General features: G+C 44.9%; 1 protein-coding gene across 2 annotated transcripts; it reads right to left on the bottom strand.

Annotated features, from left to right (window-relative positions):
• Nucleotides 1–15,464: 15,464 nt before the first annotated feature.
• LOC119332441 (mediator of RNA polymerase II transcription subunit 11-like) lies at nt 15,465–18,078 on the bottom strand. Of its 2 annotated transcripts, XM_037605629.1 has the most exons (3): nt 17,964–18,078; nt 16,837–17,051; nt 15,465–15,940 (listed from the first exon to the last, which is right to left on the bottom strand). In XM_037605629.1, exons 1-2 carry the CDS (start codon nt 18,042–18,044, stop codon nt 16,875–16,877), a joined length of 258 nt encoding a protein of 85 aa, XP_037461526.1. In that variant the 5' UTR covers nt 18,045–18,078; the 3' UTR covers nt 15,465–15,940; nt 16,837–16,874. The 2 variants fall into 2 exon arrangements, with proteins under 2 accessions (XP_037461526.1, XP_037461525.1); XM_037605628.1 differs by lacking the exon at nt 15,465–15,940 and having other exon boundaries at nt 16,621–17,051.
• Between the last annotated feature and the right edge of the window lie 11 nt (nt 18,079–18,089).

Genomic DNA, 18,089 nt, shown 5'->3' with positions numbered 1-18,089 from the left:
GTTGCCACATGATTTTAGCCACACTTGCCTTAGTTGAGTTGTTTAAATTGTTAGCCACACTTTGACTTGACTAAAGGAATCTTGTCACACTTTTTGTGTCTATAACATATGGGGTTCATTGCTCATAAAAAAATATTGCCTTAGATATAGCTAGAACCAAACACCTATCTAACTTGATCAAACTTGCCTAAGGCAAAGTGTGGCAAGGTGTGGCTAGGAACCAAACAGCCCTAACCTTAGGCAAATGCGGCAACATTGTATGGCAAAATGTAGCATGGTTAGGCCTAGAACCGAGCAGCCCCTAACGCCATGGCCCAACAAGCAATGTGCACGCATACTAATTTCAGAGAGAGATCGTGTACATGTACGTGGGAGCATCTCACTAAAAAAGGAGGTAAAAGCACCAGGAGTCCTACAACTTGCTCTCAATATGATAGTTTAGTCCTACAACTTGAAAAATGACCCTACCCAGTCCCTGAACTTGCTCAAGATGTGCAAAACTAGTCCTGGCGAATCAGAGAGCGCCATGTGGACTCGTGGGTGCGCACCCGGTCAGCCCGTGCTGTTTTGCAAATAACCCCCTGGAGTTGCTCTCAATCAACCCGCACTACCAGCACCAGAGCACCTGAATTTATTAACCGCATTTAATCTATCGAGGGGGGAACTCCTGTGGCTTATCGCAACTCATTCTTCTCCATCCTTGTCTCTGTCGGCGCTGGAGCGGCCGTTGCTGATGTCAGCAACAATGGCTGCCTCGCCGGAGCAGTTCCGCGGAGATGTGCCGCCTCCGTCGGCTCATCTAGTCCGGCCGCCTGCAGTCATTCCTCCAGACTATGGTGAGCTCCTTCGAATTGCATCTTCTCTCTCTGTTCCGTTTCTTGATTGTGCTGGCCACAGTACGGCCTCGTACGGCGGATCCGTGTGCTTGGGGAAGCTGATTCAAGCTTGTTAGTTGCTTCGATCTAGCCAAGTGGCAATCCTATCAAGTGCGCTTGGGGTTATGAGCGATGCATTTAGTCTAGGGTTTACCCTTCATCGTTATGGGTTTGGTGAAGAAGGTGTGGTTTTTGCATGAAGCTAGGGTTATGAGCTATGTTCTACTTCTTGTGTGAGATTGACATGTTGTGTTCTATATTGTACATTGGGTTACCATGCTATGGTTTTGGTGAAGTAGATACAATAAATCTGAATGTGTAATTTATATGAATTTGTTTTGCATGCAGTACATGTTCAGTTAAGTATTACTGAATTTTTAACTGACTTTGTGCAGTTTATTTAAAGTTAACTGAATTTTGCACTGAATGTATCTACTTTTTGTATGCAGTACATGTTCGTTAAGTTAACTGTATTTTTAACTGAACTTGGGCAGTTCATGTTCAGTTAACTGAATTTTAACTGAATATCTCTCTTTTTGGTATGCAGTGTGTGACTCAGCAATGGGAAAGAGTGTTCACACTCCTTTCTTTACACTTGAGCTGGAACATGGTGGTCTTTTCTGTGGATCTATCACTGCCCCAGAGTATTATAACTCTTCTTTGGAGGTCCTTGACTTTTTGATGCTTGCACATTTTCATATGCAGTCTTAGAAGAACACCTAAAATGGTTGGGATATCCTGCCAATGAGCACATTATTTACTGGTGTTTACCTAAGAAAACACTTTCAGATGGCTTGGTGAGAATTAAGGGTGATGAGGATTTGCAGCATCTTATCACAGCTAGTGCTCAGCACAAAGTTCTTGCAGTTATGGTTGACCATGCAGACTTCATCTGCAATTTCAGAGAAGATTTGATAATAAAGCTGCCATCTGTTGTAAACCATGTCAGAATGGGCAACTCAATTGTTGGTGCAAGCAGTGCATCATGTGGTCAGAGCATTATTTCAGTGAATGTTGAAGATCCAATTTCAGAGGTTGCAGTTGATGGGACAGCAGAAGATGATGTTCTGACAGATTTGCTTAATTCTGTTGCTGACCCAAATTTGCTGACATACTGTGCAGAGCCTGACCTGTTTATAAGTGCAGAGCAAGACCTCCTTAATTGTGCACAGCCAGACCAGGTTAATGCTGCAGAGACAAATGTGATTGTTGTTGCTCCAGATCCAAATTTGCAACCTGAAAATGATGTGCTGTCAGATTCAGATTTCAGTGACAGTGATTATGAAATAGATGATGGAGATGATGATCTTTATGAAGAAAACATTGACTTTGATGTTGATGAAGAGGCTGAGCAAGAGGAGGTAGAGGTTGAGCCTGACTATGTCCTTGAAGATGAAGATCTCAACCTCTCCACACAAGCACAAGATCAACTGAAGTACAAATTCAGAGCTTTCAATTCCAAGGTGGACATGAAATCCCCTGTTTTTAAACTAGGTATGGTATTTGCTGATGTGGTTGAGTTGAGAAAAGCTCTCAAGGCCTATTCAATAAGGAACATAGTGCAGATCGAGAAGCTTAAGAATGACAAGATCAGATTGGAGGCAGTTTGTCAGGGTGGTGGTTGCCCATGGGTGCTTAGGGCTGGAAATGACAACAGGACTGGAGGTTTTGTTATCAAGGCATATAATGGATTGCATAAGTGCCAGAAGAAGTGGAAGTTAAAGGATATGACAGCAAAATTCCTATGCAACTTTTTCATTGATGAGTTCAGAGATGACCAGAAGATGTCCATTGGAACATTTTCAAGGAAAATAACAAAGGAATTCAATGTTACTCCTAATAGATGGAAGCTTGCTAGGGCTAGGAAGCAAGCACTTAAGGAGATACATGGTGATGAGGAAGAGCAGTTCAGCAGGCTATGGGATTATGGGCATGAGCTAAGGAGCAAAAACCCTGGGTCTACATTTCTGCTAACAACTCACTTGTCAAAGATACAAAATTTCCAATGGGCAGAAAATGTTTGAAAACATTATATTGGTCATATGATGCTTGTAAGAGAGGGTGGCTAAAGGGCTGCAGGCCTATTCTCTTTATTGATGGTTGTCATATGAAAACAAGGTTTAAAGGAGTGCTCCTTAGTGCTGTTGGAATTGATCCTAATGACTGCATATTTCCCATTGCAATGGGCTGGGTGGAAGTAGAATGCAAAGGTTCATGGGAGTGGTTTTTGACCACTCTAAAAGATGATCTAAATATTACAAACACAGCTCCTTTCACAGTTATGAGTGACAAGCAGAAAGGGTTAATAATTGTTGTGCACAAAGGAGAGGTACTGAAGCAAGATCTGTGGGCTATTGCAAGATCACCAAACAAGGTAAAATGGAGAGAGAACTGTCAGAAAATGGATGATCACTGCCAAGCTGCCTTCCACTGGACTGAGAGGCTTGAGCCAAACACATGGTGCAAGGCATTCTTCAGGGATTTTCCCAAATGTGACATCCTGCTTAACAACAACTCTGAAGTGTTTAACAGCTACATTCTTGATGGCAGAGAGATGGCAGTGCTTAGTATGCTTGGATATATCTTCTACAAGATCATGCACAGGCTAGTGAGTAAACAAAGGGAAGCTATAGAAAAGTGGGTAGGCCAGAGAATATGCCCAAAGATTCAGAAGAAATTGGATAAGAATACAGAGTTTGCTGCAAACTGCCATGTATCTGAAGCTGGACAACAATTGTTCAAAGTACAGTCTGGTAACAATTGTTACGCAGTGGATCTTGCTTTGCACACATGTGATTGCAGAAGATGGCAGTTGTCAGGAGTACCATGTGGTCATTGTATAGCATGTTGCAGGGAGGAGAGGATTGACCCAGAGACAATGGTTCATGACTGCTACACGGTTCAGACATATCTCAAGGCATATGGGTACACTCTTGTTCCTCTTGCAGACCCAAAGCATTGGGAGAAACAGAATGGGTACAAGGTGCATCCATCAGTGTTTACTAAATAGTTGGGAAGACCCAAGAAGAATAGGAAGAAAGCACCAGAGGAGAAGATCAAGAATGGTGTGAGGGTTCTGAATAGAAAAGGTGTGACAATGCACTGCTCAATCTGTGGCAGAGCTGATCACAACAGGAAGGGGCACTACAAATGGCTGGAAAGTCTCATTCAAGATGGGATAGAGGTGGTTGATGAAAGCTATGATGACCCTACCTTTCTTCAGGTATAGCAAGCATTTAACTACGTATGTCATTGTACTGCATTTGTACTGTACTTATGTCATTGTAGAACTTAATGTGCTTAAATGAATCTGTGCAGAACATTTTTCCAAACAATGTAACCCTCTGTTGGATCCAATTGATTCACCAACAAGTATGGTTTTCACCATGGCTCAAAGGAAAATTTCTACAAGAGCTCCTCAAAGGGCATATGGCCCATTACCACAGCAGTCTACCTTTGTTGTTGCTGCTGGTGCTGCAATACCTCAGTCAGTGATCACCACAGAGATGCTCATTGGTAGACAGACAAGGGCAAACACAATAGCTCAAAAAGAAGAATGAAGAGCAAATAAAAGACAAAGAAATGCACCTCCAGGCAGAGGAACAGGAGCAGATTCAGCTGCAGGCAGAGGCAGAGGTGCAGCTCCAGCTGCAGGCAGAGGCAGAGGTTCAGCTCTAGCTGCAGGCAGAGGAAGAAGTGTAACTCCAGCTGCAGGCAGAGGAAGAGGTGCAACTCCAGCTCCAGGCAGAGGAAGAGGTGCAGCTCCAAATGCAGGTAGAGGAAGAGGTGCTGCTCCAGATGCAGGCAGAGGAAGAGGTGCTGCTCCAGTTGCAGGAAGAGGAAGTGTTCCAGGTGAGAGGGCATGGTGGTTGTTGTTTGGAGATCAGATTCAGAGGCAAATACCTGATCTCAATGCACCTGCTGAAGATCTGAATGCAATTGCTCCCTGATTAGCTGGCTGTTGCAATTGCCATTTTTTTGTAAAGGCCTAGACTGATGTAACTTTGAGACTGGCCTATTAAGTATGCCAAATAGTGGCATGAAGTGGCAAGATTTGCCTTCTTTTGGTGGCAAAACTAGTTAATGCCTGAATGTGCTCAATGACCTAGTTAACTGAATTTGCCCTCATTGTGCTGTTCTAGTTAACTGAATTTTAATGCATGTTGTTCTAGTTATCTGAATTTTTTGCCTGCTCTTCTAGTTAACTGAATGTGCATAATGATGTTGTTCAATAAAATAAAATAAAAATATTCTTCTACTTATGTGAATGTGCACAATGAGCTAGCTAACTCAATGTGCACAATGATGTAGTTTCAAAAAAAATTTGCCCAGGGCTCGAACCCAGGACCTGGGGTTTATAACGCTGCGTGCAATGCCAGTGGGATAGAGCTAGTGATTTGTTCTAATAGCACCTCTGGATATACATATTGTAACTTTTGTGGTCTTGCAGTTAAGCATGCGTTAAGGCCTCTGTCTGACGATCAAGCACACCGTAGCGTAGTCGTTTCGGTTTCCTCACTTTAAGACGTGGTGACCTGCCGTTCTCCCTCTCCACTCACCGCTCGCACACCCCACTCCTCCACCACTCCGCCAACCACCAAAAAACCACGCCACTCACCGTCTCGACGACCACGCCACCGCCGCCGCCATGGACCAGAGTCTCGGATGGCAGAAAGCCGTCGAAGAGCTGGCCGGCGACAACCCCGAGCTTCGCGCGCAATACAGAGAGATCGCGCGGTGGTTCCCAAGTGTTCAGATGATGAAGATCCACGCACGCGGTCTCGTCAAGGTGATGACGGATGCTGAGAAGCGTCGTGCCTTCCCCGACGGCATCAATGTTCCTCCGGCGACCATCCTCCTCTGGGCAATGCGCGAGGTTTAGCGCTCCCCTGACCCCAGGCAGCGGGCCCGCTGGTGGATGTACCGCTCATCCACCGCGGCACCGGCCCAGCCGGATGCAGAGCGCGTTGCATCCAGGACCAAGCACGTCCACGACTTCGTGCTTGCCCTGCCGGCGCCCGTCAACGCCACCTACTGGGACCGTCAAGGTCCGTCTGTCCTCTTCGGGCCTGACGACGACTCCGATGATGAGTCATCTGACGAGGAGGTGCCGGAGGTCGTCCTTTTGTCAGACGATGAGCCGGAGGTGCAGATCGTTGCGCCGGTCGGAGCCGCCATGGATGGTGGCCGCAACGTTCCCATTGAGGTGGACGACCTGCCAGATCTGCCTGAATCCGCTATCATCAAGCAGGAGGTTGAGGAGGAGGAGGTGGCGCCGGCTGTTCAAGAGGTTAGCAAGAAGAAGAAAGCAGCAGTGAAGAGGGTGGCTGTTCTGGAGGTGCGCCGCTCCGAGCGCCTGAAGCTGCTCAAGGACTGAAGAATGCTGCATTTGCAAGAGGTGCTGCTTAGGTATGCTGTTATACCACATCATATAAGTTAGAGATATGATGTTGTTAGGTAGGTATGCTGATATATATGACAGCATATAAGTTAGTAAGATGGGGCTGTTAGCTAGGTATGCTGCTATATCATCATAGCATATAAGTTAGAACTCTTTTGGACATTCTATGGTTAGGTGTGCTACTATATACAGCACATAAGTTATCTGTAATTATCTGAACATGCATGATGTTGGTATGCAATTGGACTGCTTCCAATCTTGCAAATGTGGTGTGTCGCACTGCTGTGATGCAAATGTTGCATACAGTACTGCTTTACTTGTTTCTTTCTCTTCTTTCTGCATGTGGAGCACTTACTATAAATAGCAATCTGTACATATGGGACCTCATACAGAAATTCAGGTTTCAGACTCATTTTTTAGTCAAAATTCAGTCTAGTTCAGACTGTTAAGTTAAAATTCAGTTAAGTTCAGACTGTTAAGTTAAAATTCAGTTAAGTTATAATTCCCTTTAGTAAGAATTCAGTTTGGTAAAACTTCAGTCTAGTTTAGACTGTTAAGTTAAAATTCAGTTAAGTTATAATTCCCTTTAGTAAAAATTCAGTTAACTTAAATTCAGAGTGTTAGTTATAATCTAGTTAAGTTCAAATTCCATTTACTTAGAATTCAGAGTGTTAGTTATAATTCAATTAAGTTCAAATTCAGAGTGTTTATTACTTTGGAAACCAACAGTTGACTCTAACATTGGGCCTACCTACCACCATAAATCTAATGCCTACCTACCAACCACCATTTCTACTATATAAAGCACCCCCATTTGCCACAAACAACAGCCACAATCCCTTCTCCTCCCCCTAGCCGCCAGAGAAAACCCTAGGACAGATAGAGATGGATCTTGGAGAGGTCATCGATGAAGAAGAACAGGTGCCAAGGGTAGCCAGGCGCAGAGAGGCAAGAAGGAGGGACAGAAGGAACCTAGCTCAGCGGATACTTGCAGCACGCAACCGCAAAGACATGGAGCAATTCCATGAGGCATTCCCCCTTGGCTCCAACCCTAGTGATGATGATGTCATCCACTGGGCAAGGAGGAGGGCAAACTTCCATCCCTTTCAGGTGACTAGGATGAGGTGGAGTAGAATTCTGTATCCAAATGAATAAGTTTTTATGTGATGCAGTATCTAGATCCTCCTGGCTATTTGCAGTTAACTGAAGTTTTTATGTGATGCAGTATCTGGTTTTTATTTGTCATGCAGTATCTACATGAATTCTATATCCAGATGAATAAGCTTTCATGTGATGCAATGTAATAAATCCTAGTTCCTCCTTCTTCTATGATATGTGATGCAGTGTATGGAATGTATGAAGTAACTTAATGAAATCCTGCATCTACCATTCTGTGATCCAAAATACCAGTGTATGCAACTTTCAGATAACTGAACAAATAACAGTTAACTGAACCATATTCAGTTAACATTGTATAGCAAACTTCAGTTAACTGCAAAAACAATCTTATACAAAATATCTTATAAAATTTCATTGTATGAAACAATGTTCAGTTAACCAAAGAAATACTCACTTCACTGAATCTACATTCAGATAACTGAATAATAGTTAAGTTCAACAGAAAAGCAATTCAGTTAACTGGCAGAGCATTGATAATCCAAATTCACTTAACCAAATTCAGATAACATAGTGCATGCTTGTTGATTGCAGCAAATAGTACAGTGCATCTGGATACAGGGCATCAAAGATAACCCAAATTAACTAAACAAGTCCACTGATAATCATTAACTAAACAAGTCCAGATGATCACTCAAATTCATCTAGCAGCTCCCTAACCTTCCTTATCTTGCACTTGGTGTCCTCTTTATGCTTGAACAGGTCACCAATCATATACTCTAGCTTCTTAATCTCTTTCTTCAACACATCCCTTTCTTCCTTCAATTTGTCCCTCTCTTGCTTCATCTCATCCCTCTCTTTCTCTGCCTTAGCCCTGACCACCTGATGAATGTTGGTCACTGATTTGTCAGCCATTCTCTTCTTCTCAAGTTCTAGCTTTAGGTCAGACAGAGCTAGCCTTGTGTTGCCCAATTCAGTAATTGCCTGCTCTTTGTCAGCCACCATCTTAGCAAAATCAAGTTTAAAAAACCTCAGGTCTTTTTCCATGGCTTCCTTCTCTTTCACAACCCTAACATTTTCTTCAGCCTGAACAACAGCTTGCCTAATCCTGGATGTGACCTCATCTTCATACATGCCCCAGATCCTAGCTAGACTGGTCCTCAATTGTGGAGGCCACTCTGGGTCAACCCAATGCACATAGGGGCATTTAGGCCCATCCTAAAATTGGTGAGGAAATGCATAATTCAGTTAACTGAAGAAAACACTGAATCAAAATGCAGTTAACTGGACAAAACTAACTTAACTGAATCAAAATTCAGTTAACTCACTGAATCAAGTTTCAGTACAACATGTCTGTTTGCACAAAAATACATATTTGAACAACTAAAATAAACTAAATGGCACAAAATGGCACAACGGATCAAGTTCAATATCAAATGAACTAGTACTACAGCACTACCATCTCAATCTACAACTATCAACATGTACTAACCTTTTGTGCACAACCCAGAAATCTTCTTCCACTGTCAACAGACTCAAATGCAACAAACTTCTCACACACTGCTTGGTGCTCACACCTATTAGGTAGATCTGCAGCAAGGCCTGCCCAATCGGTGCTCTCAATGGTGCGAGGACCCTAAAACAAAATCTGGTAAGAAATCGCATTTTTCAGAAACCCTAGATGCTCATTTGAACCTGGACAGGATCTCACCCGACTGGTGACTTCGTCGCCACTTGACGCGTACGAGCTCGATCCGGAATCACTCCATGAAACCATGGCCGCTAGCTTGCTTGGCGGCTGCGGCGGGCTGGACGGCGGCGAAGAGCTGCGGCGTCGAGCAGAGGAGCAAAGCAAGAAAACAGATAGGGGAGTGAGCTGCGGGTTGTCTGGATCGGGGGGGCGAGACCGTGGTCTCCTTTAATTAATTCAGGTGAAATGGTGGTAGTGCGGGTTGATTCCAAGCAACGGCAGGGGGGTCTTTGCAAAATGCGACGCGCTGACCGGGTGCGCACCCACGAGTCCACATGGCAAGCTCGGATTCGTCAGGACTTGATTTGCACATCTTGAGCAAGTTCAGGGACTAGGTATGGTCATTTTTCAAGTTGTAGGACCAAACCATCACATTGAGAGCAAGTTCTAGGACCCCAGTGCTTTTAACTCTAAAAAAAGGCACAGTGGGCAGTGGATTACCAGGGCCTAGCTGACAAGCGTTGCACACTTGGTAGCTGCAGCTGCCGGAAGAGAAGGTGGCACATACATGCATGCTTTTCTCGCGGAGATCGAAAAGAAAACAAGTGAGGCACACATTTGTAGCTAAGATCCATGTCGGGGACGGGCAGGTGCAACGAGACCCGGCCCGGCCAGCGGCAAGGATGTGGATGAGTGTGTGGAGTGGCACGCACCGTTCTTCAATCGTTTCTGCAATGATTGACGTGTTGCTCCTGTGTCGTGACTCTTGACCTGACCTGAAACCTGCGGAATCTATCTATCTATCTATCTATCACGAGCAGTAGCATGGCACCACACCTCGGTGGAGTGGAGTCGTCCGTCCGTCCGCCCGTCACCGGCCCGGCCGCTTTTACCTATGCGTCCCGTGTCAGCTTTACCACAACAGTCAAGGGCAGCAGAACCCAACAGCACATGCACACGCCAGAGTCGTAAGACCTCTGTACCGAATGGTAACATACGTACACAGTTCCAAGCTAGCTTGATGATCTTGCCGCAACTTGGCCCGAAAAACTAGCGGCCTTGCGGTTGCAGTGCGGCCGCTGATAGGCAACTGCTGGGTGTTTTGAGCTGCGGGTTTTTACTGGAGAGGTAGAAACACTCGAGGTACCCTAACTTGTGTAGAATGTGATGTTTTAGTCTCAAACTTGCAAAATGCAACTTCATCATACCCCAACTTGTATTGGATGTGATGATTTAGTCCCCGGCCTATCACAGCTCGACAAGTGGCAGCCATGTGGCTGGACCGTCATTGCCCGCACTTATGCAAGAAACACCCTGCCATCTTTTCTAATTAACCCGCAGTACAGAAGAGCAAATGAATTAATTCCACTTAGATTTCGACCAGGAGAAACACAGTGTTGATTGTAAAAAGGAAAATAGAAAAACAATGAGCAAGCAACATGCAACATTTTGAGTCTGTTTCCGGGATCAGATGATGGATCGATGGCTAGCGTCCGCCTTATTATTTAAGGAGCTACACAGGTGAGCTAGGTGACGAAGAGAGTTGGCTCGAGTGCTGCACCGATAGTCTTGACCGATCAGATGGCTGTTGGGCCGACGGTTCCCCCTAGACCTTGGCACAACGAGAGGGGGGCCATCCCTGCGGTCCCAACCATGACAGGCAAAAGTACGTGCAGTTTTTTAAGGAATCTGCATAATATTTTGTTATTTGCACATACAGTTTCAGGCAAAAGTTGAAGAAAATTAGTAATATATATTGCATAAATATAGAAGCATCATATATATTGCAAGGAGCGTTTGCTTCAAATCCTTTTGGTAGAACCGTAGAGGCCAAAAAAGCTTTTCTGCAGAGACAATCAATATATGCAGAAATTGCTCGCCTTTACCGTGCACATGCTTGCAAGCTTAGCAGCTTGTGTGAGCTGGAAACTGGCTTGGTCAGTCAGGCACAATTATGCAGCCGGTAAAAGGAACAAATAATGAAAAGAGCCAACAAGAACTCACACAAAAGCAGCTCAATAATACCAGGACGTCTTCCATCATTCTTTATATTTTTCACTCCATGTCCAAATTTACTCCATTTATTATTTGCCACAGAAAATGAAATCACAAAGTCACAGCAGTACATTCAGACATTTACTCCATCAACAAACAGGTTGGCCGCTGGAGATAGGTAGGTAATTAAGCAGCTTACACGGCAACCGGTTCAAGCCAAGAAAACATAAGGAACAGGCCAGCGGCCAATGCACGGCCCGAGCATGGATGATAGTAAAGCATGGATGAAAATGCAGCAACGGTACCTGAAACTTCAGTTGCAACTTGCCACTGTAACTGTAAAATGCAACGAATGCGTCGAGCACTAGCACCCCAACCACGACTGGCTCGGGGCATCCATCGCAGTCATGGTGCTCGTCCCAGTAGCTGTAGCCGTGTCCCTTGCGGCCGTAACCATCGTCGATGCACTGACTACCAGCACGCCCAGTACAGCTAAATATCTTTTTTTTTTAAAACGGAGGCAAAAGATTTGCCTCATTGATTAATTAAGCAGAAGAGAATTGTCTAGTTAATTAACGAAAAACCAGACGAAAACCGATACAGACCAACACAGCTAAATATCTTGGACATTTTGCACTTCACCTTGAGGTTGGGCCTCAACGAGGGGACCCGGACCAGCAAGCTTATTCTGCACAGCCTATGCCGATGTCTTTGTGAATTCTTTCTGGACTAGCATTTTGCTACTTTTTCATGGACTTACAAATACAAGTCTGGGATACATCGTCCCAGCTGCAGCAGGTATTCCCTCGTGTTTTTGTTCTCGATTCCATTTCCGTGCTCAACGGGCAGTTTTCTAGTATTGATCAACAGCACAAATTGAAACACAGTGCTGACAGTGGGTTGGTGTCACGCTCAAGACTTCTCCCAACACCTGTAAGTACCACATCTACTCGAGTGGGAATTGAAGTGGAATTAATTCAGCTGCTCTCCTGTACTGCGGGTTAATTAGAGAAGACGGCAGGGTGTTTCTTGCAAAAGTGCGGGTGACGACCGGTCCAGCCACCTAGCTGCCACTTGTCGAGCTGTGATAGGCCGGGGACTAAATCATCACATTCAATGCAAATTGAGATATGATGAAGTTGCATTTTGTAAGTTCGAGATTAAATCATCACATTCTACGCAAGTTAAGGTACTTGGAGTGCTTTTACCTCTTTACTGAAGGACAGGATAGAAATAGAGATGCTCTTGTCTTTGTCTCCGTCTCTCTTTTCTCTCACCAGGCTTTGTCTCCGTCTCTCTTCTCTTTCTCACCCCACCACGTCGTGAGGAGAGGAGAGGAGAGGACCACGGGCGCGCTGCAGGTCGCTAGTGAGTGCGGTGTGGCGAGCAGAGCAGCTGGTGAGTGGTGAGTGATTGACGAGTGAATCCCCGACCGGACTCGTCTTGGACCATGCATTTGTGGTGTGGTGGTTTTTGGAGCGCGGCCATGCATGTCTCCCCTGGCCCTGCCACACCCACCTGCGCCCAACTGTTTGGAATGGAATTCGGCCGCCCCAATCGATCGTGCTCTTGACCGACCGTGCATGAATTTAGGGCATGTTTGGTTTCAATAAGTCACCTGACTTATAAGTCAGGTGACTTAAAACCAATGACTTATAATTCACGCATGTTTGATTGTCACCTGACTTATAAGTCACCTGACTACACCTTCTCACTTTGTTTTTTAATGTAAAGATGATGGGACAGCAAAAGGGTGTGACTTATAAGTTTTAAGTTGGGATGGAGCAACTTATGACTTATAAGTTGGGGTGACTTATAAGTTGGGTCCGTTTGGCAAAATAAGTCACTTTTTTCACTTTTCGACTTATAAGTTGGTGACTTATTTAAAACCAAACAGGCCCTTACCTTAGCTAGGATGACATGACATGTGATGTTAGTATGTTACCATCACAGTAGTCCGTATCCGCAAGTTTCATGCAACAAATGAGAAGCATGTATACATGTCACCCCGCATGGTATAGCAAATATATGGGCATCGACTGCACTGACCGACAATGGATAATAGAGCTTTCGTTCATTCTTTCTTTTAATAGATGAAAAGGCTTTGCCATTGCATTAATTAAGGAGAAGCGAGTGTATAAGTGGAGGACTGCCGTGTAAGAATCGCACCGGTGGTGGTTTTCGACGCTTTCGTGTTCGGAAGAGGAAGAGTCACACTGGCGTGGTACAAGTCCAAGTCATGGACATGGAGGGCTGCCATGATGATGGTGTAGCTGGAGAAAGGCCCGATGATGAACGGCGGGAGGAGACGAAGGAAGGGGACACAAGGAAGTGGTCCAATGGCGATTGCAATGGCCGAGTCCCCCATGATGAGTCATGAGATGATGGATGGGCTGCTAATGCTGCCGCCTCTCTCCGTGCCCGGTCTGTCTTGCTTGTCCTGCACGGGAAAGGGAGACAAGCGCACCAGCCCACTTGTGCGCTCCGTAGCAGACTTCCTATAACTATGTACTGTAGCGGTGACTCTTGATATTCTTCGAACCGTCGCTTGTAGATTCAACGGCCAGGAGATGCCCTCAAGGCATGATACTGTTCATCCATGCCTTGTGTGTGCCAAGGCACCGGACTCGGGCTATATGGTGGTGTATTTCACTCATAGTGTCTCTTGAGTATGTATATGTAGTGAAACCAATCATGGGTGGCTCCGAGGTGCCCGTGCGAAAAATCGGGAGGTCTCAGGGGGACGGGGACCGCCGAATTCTATCATCGCCATGATGCTGGACCAGAGTCGGCCGGCTGGATCCTCCCCCGTCCCCGTCCCCGTCCCTGTCCCAGTCCCACCGGCACTACTCGCTCCATGGGCATGGGCCTGGGCTGTTACCGTCAGTGTCACTTGAGCGGGAGACACGCACGCATCCCCCGTTGCTAACTGTTGCACCCAAAGATAGCCTCAGATGGGCTGCTGGGGCTGGCGCGCAGCTGCAGCGTTCGGGACTTGGCGTCCGGAACTGGTGCGTCTTGCGATACGGCATGGCGATGAACGAGGTTCACCGGGCAGGTTTTCCCTCTTCTTCAGTGCACCGCTTTGTTAATCTCGGATTCAGATGGTAGCATGACAACGGACTCAACTCGCTCAGAATCATAAGGCCGGGCGACCGGAACTCATGCAGATTCACAGATCCTGCTAAATGTTCGAGGTTTTCTTTTTGGTTTAAATGCAGAACTCGAATAATCACTGTTAAGGGGAAGATAGGAGATGGCTTTATAAACTACTCCCTCCGTTCCGAATTACTTGTCTTGGATTTGTCTAGATACGGATGTATCTAGACTCATTTTAGTGCTAGATACCTCCGTATCTAGATAAATCCAAGACAAGTAATTCAGAACGGAGGGAGTACATCTATCTATCTACTCCCTCTGTACCGAAATACATGTCGTCATGTCGGAACACTGACGGAAATCACGTCTCGAAACCGCATCGACAACTTCACACGCATCAAAGATCAAATCAGGAAAAACCTGCATTCCAGATGAAGCAATCTACGCACTGTGTGTCTGTGTGCAACCTCCAAGACTCTAAAGTCTGGACATAAATTACAACACTTCCAGGATGTGTGCAAGGCATAAACCAAAATCTTAATGGTACTCTGCTCCTAAGACCCGTGAAATCTCGTGCATACAAAAACATGAAGGCCAAAAGCTCGAAGATGGTCAACCCATTTAGAGCGTTTCATATGGATTCAAGCTTCAAAGTTCTGCCCAACACTATGAGATGGCATAGCCAAAACGTGCAATGAGGCATACCTGATGCTCAATTAGCTGTTGGGTAATGATCCGGATGGCAAACCAACACAGCAGGGGACTGAAATAACTTGACGATGTCATATTGACAGTCACGCACCGGTTACGTTTTGTAAGTAAATAAGTTTCTTGGATGTTATGACCAATCTGCCACTGCAATAGTCTCAGTAGTACTACAGAAGAACTTCAAGCCCAACAAAGTGGAAACACAACTAAAGGATCTGAAATAGCTGTAAATAAGTTTCTTGGCTAGCTAGTACGTACTCCCTCCGTCCGAAAATACTTGTCATCAAAATGGATAAAAAGAGATGTATCTAGAACTAAAATACGTCTAGATACATCCCATTTTATCCATTTTGATGACGAGTATTTCCGGACGCAGGGAGTATTTAGGTGGAAGGAATGTATCATTGGGTCAGAGCAGAATGTTACATGACACCTTAACAATCGGTTTCCAAATAATCCTGATTTTGCGAGAACCAAAGGAGCAGCGCACACAGGCAGCCAACATTAGATACAAGAATGTTACTATCTCACATCAAAAAGAAATTGTTTCAGTCAGCAAAGGTTCCAGATTTTCGTGCAACGTACAGATACAGGCATGGAAAACAATGGTTAAGCATGCCAAACAATATGGAGCAATGTTTCATGGAAACTAAAAGAAGAGTTATCCAGTGGAACTAACTGATTGCAGTTCAGACACTAGTGCTCTAGCAACCAGAAGGCAATAGGTTCAATTAAAAGGAATACATGGAACGAACAAGAATAACAATGCAACATGTGTAGTACTTCTATCTGTATCAGCGGCAGATACCTCACAAAGCATGTCATGCTCCCATTGATAATGGATAGTAATCCATAAGAAAGCAATTTAAAGCAAACTCCTCACACCTAGTCAGGCATGTAATGCCAGTACACCACTGAGATGCTTGTCAAGTGCATAAAGAGCTAGTGAGCTACAATAAACCAGTGCCATGGCTTCAATCTGCTGAATCTTCTTTCCCGAACCCCTAATCAAATTTCTGTTTGTCCAAGGTTTGAACTTCAAAAATCCCTTACGGCCTGATCACATGAAAATCAAATACAGAAAAAACCTACAGATTAGTGCAACAGGCCAACAGCAGTTCCTTCTGAAGATGAAGCAGCCTATGCACTGCTGCATACGGAGATGTTCTTGTGCAACCACGCTTCAGGTCTTTCGACATGACTCAAGTGACCATGACCAATCCTAGAGCTAGAGTAACATTTTGTACAACCTCCTAGATCAATCACTGAAGTCGAACATCACGGTTTCCAGAGTATGTTGAACAAAGCATTGCGCAGTTGCGCCCGGGCTAAGTAAAAGTGTAAATTAACACATTATTGTTTCCTAGTCTGGTAATTGCTTGTTAAGCTCCTAAGTCATGTCGCATTTGGCAATGAATAGTGCAAAGAAGAACATGAAGACAAAAGCTTGATGATAGCCAAAACGTGCGGGCGCTGGAGCCAAACTTGAAAGAACATGAAGAGTCACACGATAGTCAAACTTCAAAGTTCTGCCCATTATAAAATGGCATAGCCAAAACGTGCAACGAGCAAAACCTCATGGCTCCATTGGCCATTGGGTAATGATCTGGATGGCAGACTTACACTATGGTGGTTTATCTATTTATAGGTATGCCTTGAAAGTTATAGCCAATGTGACACTGCAAGGGTGTCAATGGTACAGAAGAAGTTTGAAATCAACTAAGTGGAAACACAACTGAAGGATCTGAAATAGCTGTAAGACGTGATATATATGAAACAAACAGCATATGCAGCAGCAGTAGTTGAAATACATCTTCTTTCTGGGATATTGCAACTTATACCCTACATAATTCATTCACTGCATTAAGCCATGGGACGCATGCGATATGTATAGCAAGAATGGAACATAAGATACTGGAGTTGGGGAAGCCACATGATGCTTTGGCACTAACCATTTCACTACCAGGCACTAGATAGCCAGTTAAACTAGCTAAACTTCATTGGTGCTGTGCTCAATGTTCAGTTGCATGGCATCCATCTTCTCAATCACATACTCCAGCTTTTTGCAACAAATCTCGTTAGCAATCCTTGCACTGTAGTCACACATCTCAAATGGCCGGTATTCACAAGCACTTTTTATTTCCTCACGCAATGTAGTTTGAATTTCCTGCTCCAGCCACAATATAGAATTAATTTATCATGCATCACTCATGGCGAATATAACATGTCAAAAAAAAATCAGAACTGAGAAAGTCATATGAATGCCATGGATTAATTGGTTCACATAAGGTCAGGGACAGGGCTACCTTAGGGGCATTGGGGTCAGTTGACCCCAATGAAATTTGAAAATCCTTCACTAATTTAGTACTAATCACTAACATTTATAGAAGGACGAACCCACTGCCATATATATGACCCCATCAAACTTCTTTTCTAGCTTCGTCCCTGCATAAGGCAAGTATTTTGGTGGAAGAAATGTATCATTGGATCAGGTCAGAATTTGACATGAGACCCTTAATGCCTCTAAGGTTGCACACAGGAGGGTGCACACAGGCAGACAACATTCAATTCAGAAACATCACTACTTGACATCAGAAGCACTTGTTTCAATGAGCAAAGATTGCAAATTTTCGTGCAATAGACAGGCATGTAAAATAATGGTTGAGCATGTCAACCAATATGGGGCAATGTGCTTCATGGAAGCTAAAAGATGAATCGTCTAACGGAACTAACCGGTTGCGGTTCAGAGCACTAGCAGTCCAACAATAAGAAGGCAATAAGCTCATATCAAAAGGAAAAGGGTGGACACACAGAAATAGCAGTGCATCGTGCATAGTATTATCAGCGGGCAGCAGGATACCTCGCAAAGCATAGCATCCCCCCATTGATAAGTGACAGCAATCCATCAGCAAGCAATTTAAAGCAAACTCCTGAAACGGTGGTCACACATGTTCTGCTAGTATATAGCACCCAGATGCTTGCGGCAACAAATCCATCCATTCCCCCTGGTTTTCAAGGCAGGAGCATGGGGCGAAAAGATCTGCGGACGGGGATGGTGGATGGATGATGGGAGGGGTACCTTCATGTAGAGCATGAACTCGCGGCAGTGAGCGACGACGGCCTCGCCGCGGGGACCCTGCGAGTTCCCCAGCTCCTCCATGACCGTCCCCGCCAGCTCCAGCACCCGCACTATCCGCTGCACAGG

The sequence above is a fragment of the Triticum dicoccoides genome, chromosome 7A, assembly GCF_002162155.2.
Source record: "Triticum dicoccoides isolate Atlit2015 ecotype Zavitan chromosome 7A, WEW_v2.0, whole genome shotgun sequence".
Classification (NCBI taxonomy): domain Eukaryota; kingdom Viridiplantae; phylum Streptophyta; class Magnoliopsida; order Poales; family Poaceae; genus Triticum; species Triticum dicoccoides.
The sequence above is the reverse complement of the archived record's forward strand: the minus strand, read 5'-3'. Positions and strand labels throughout refer to the sequence as shown.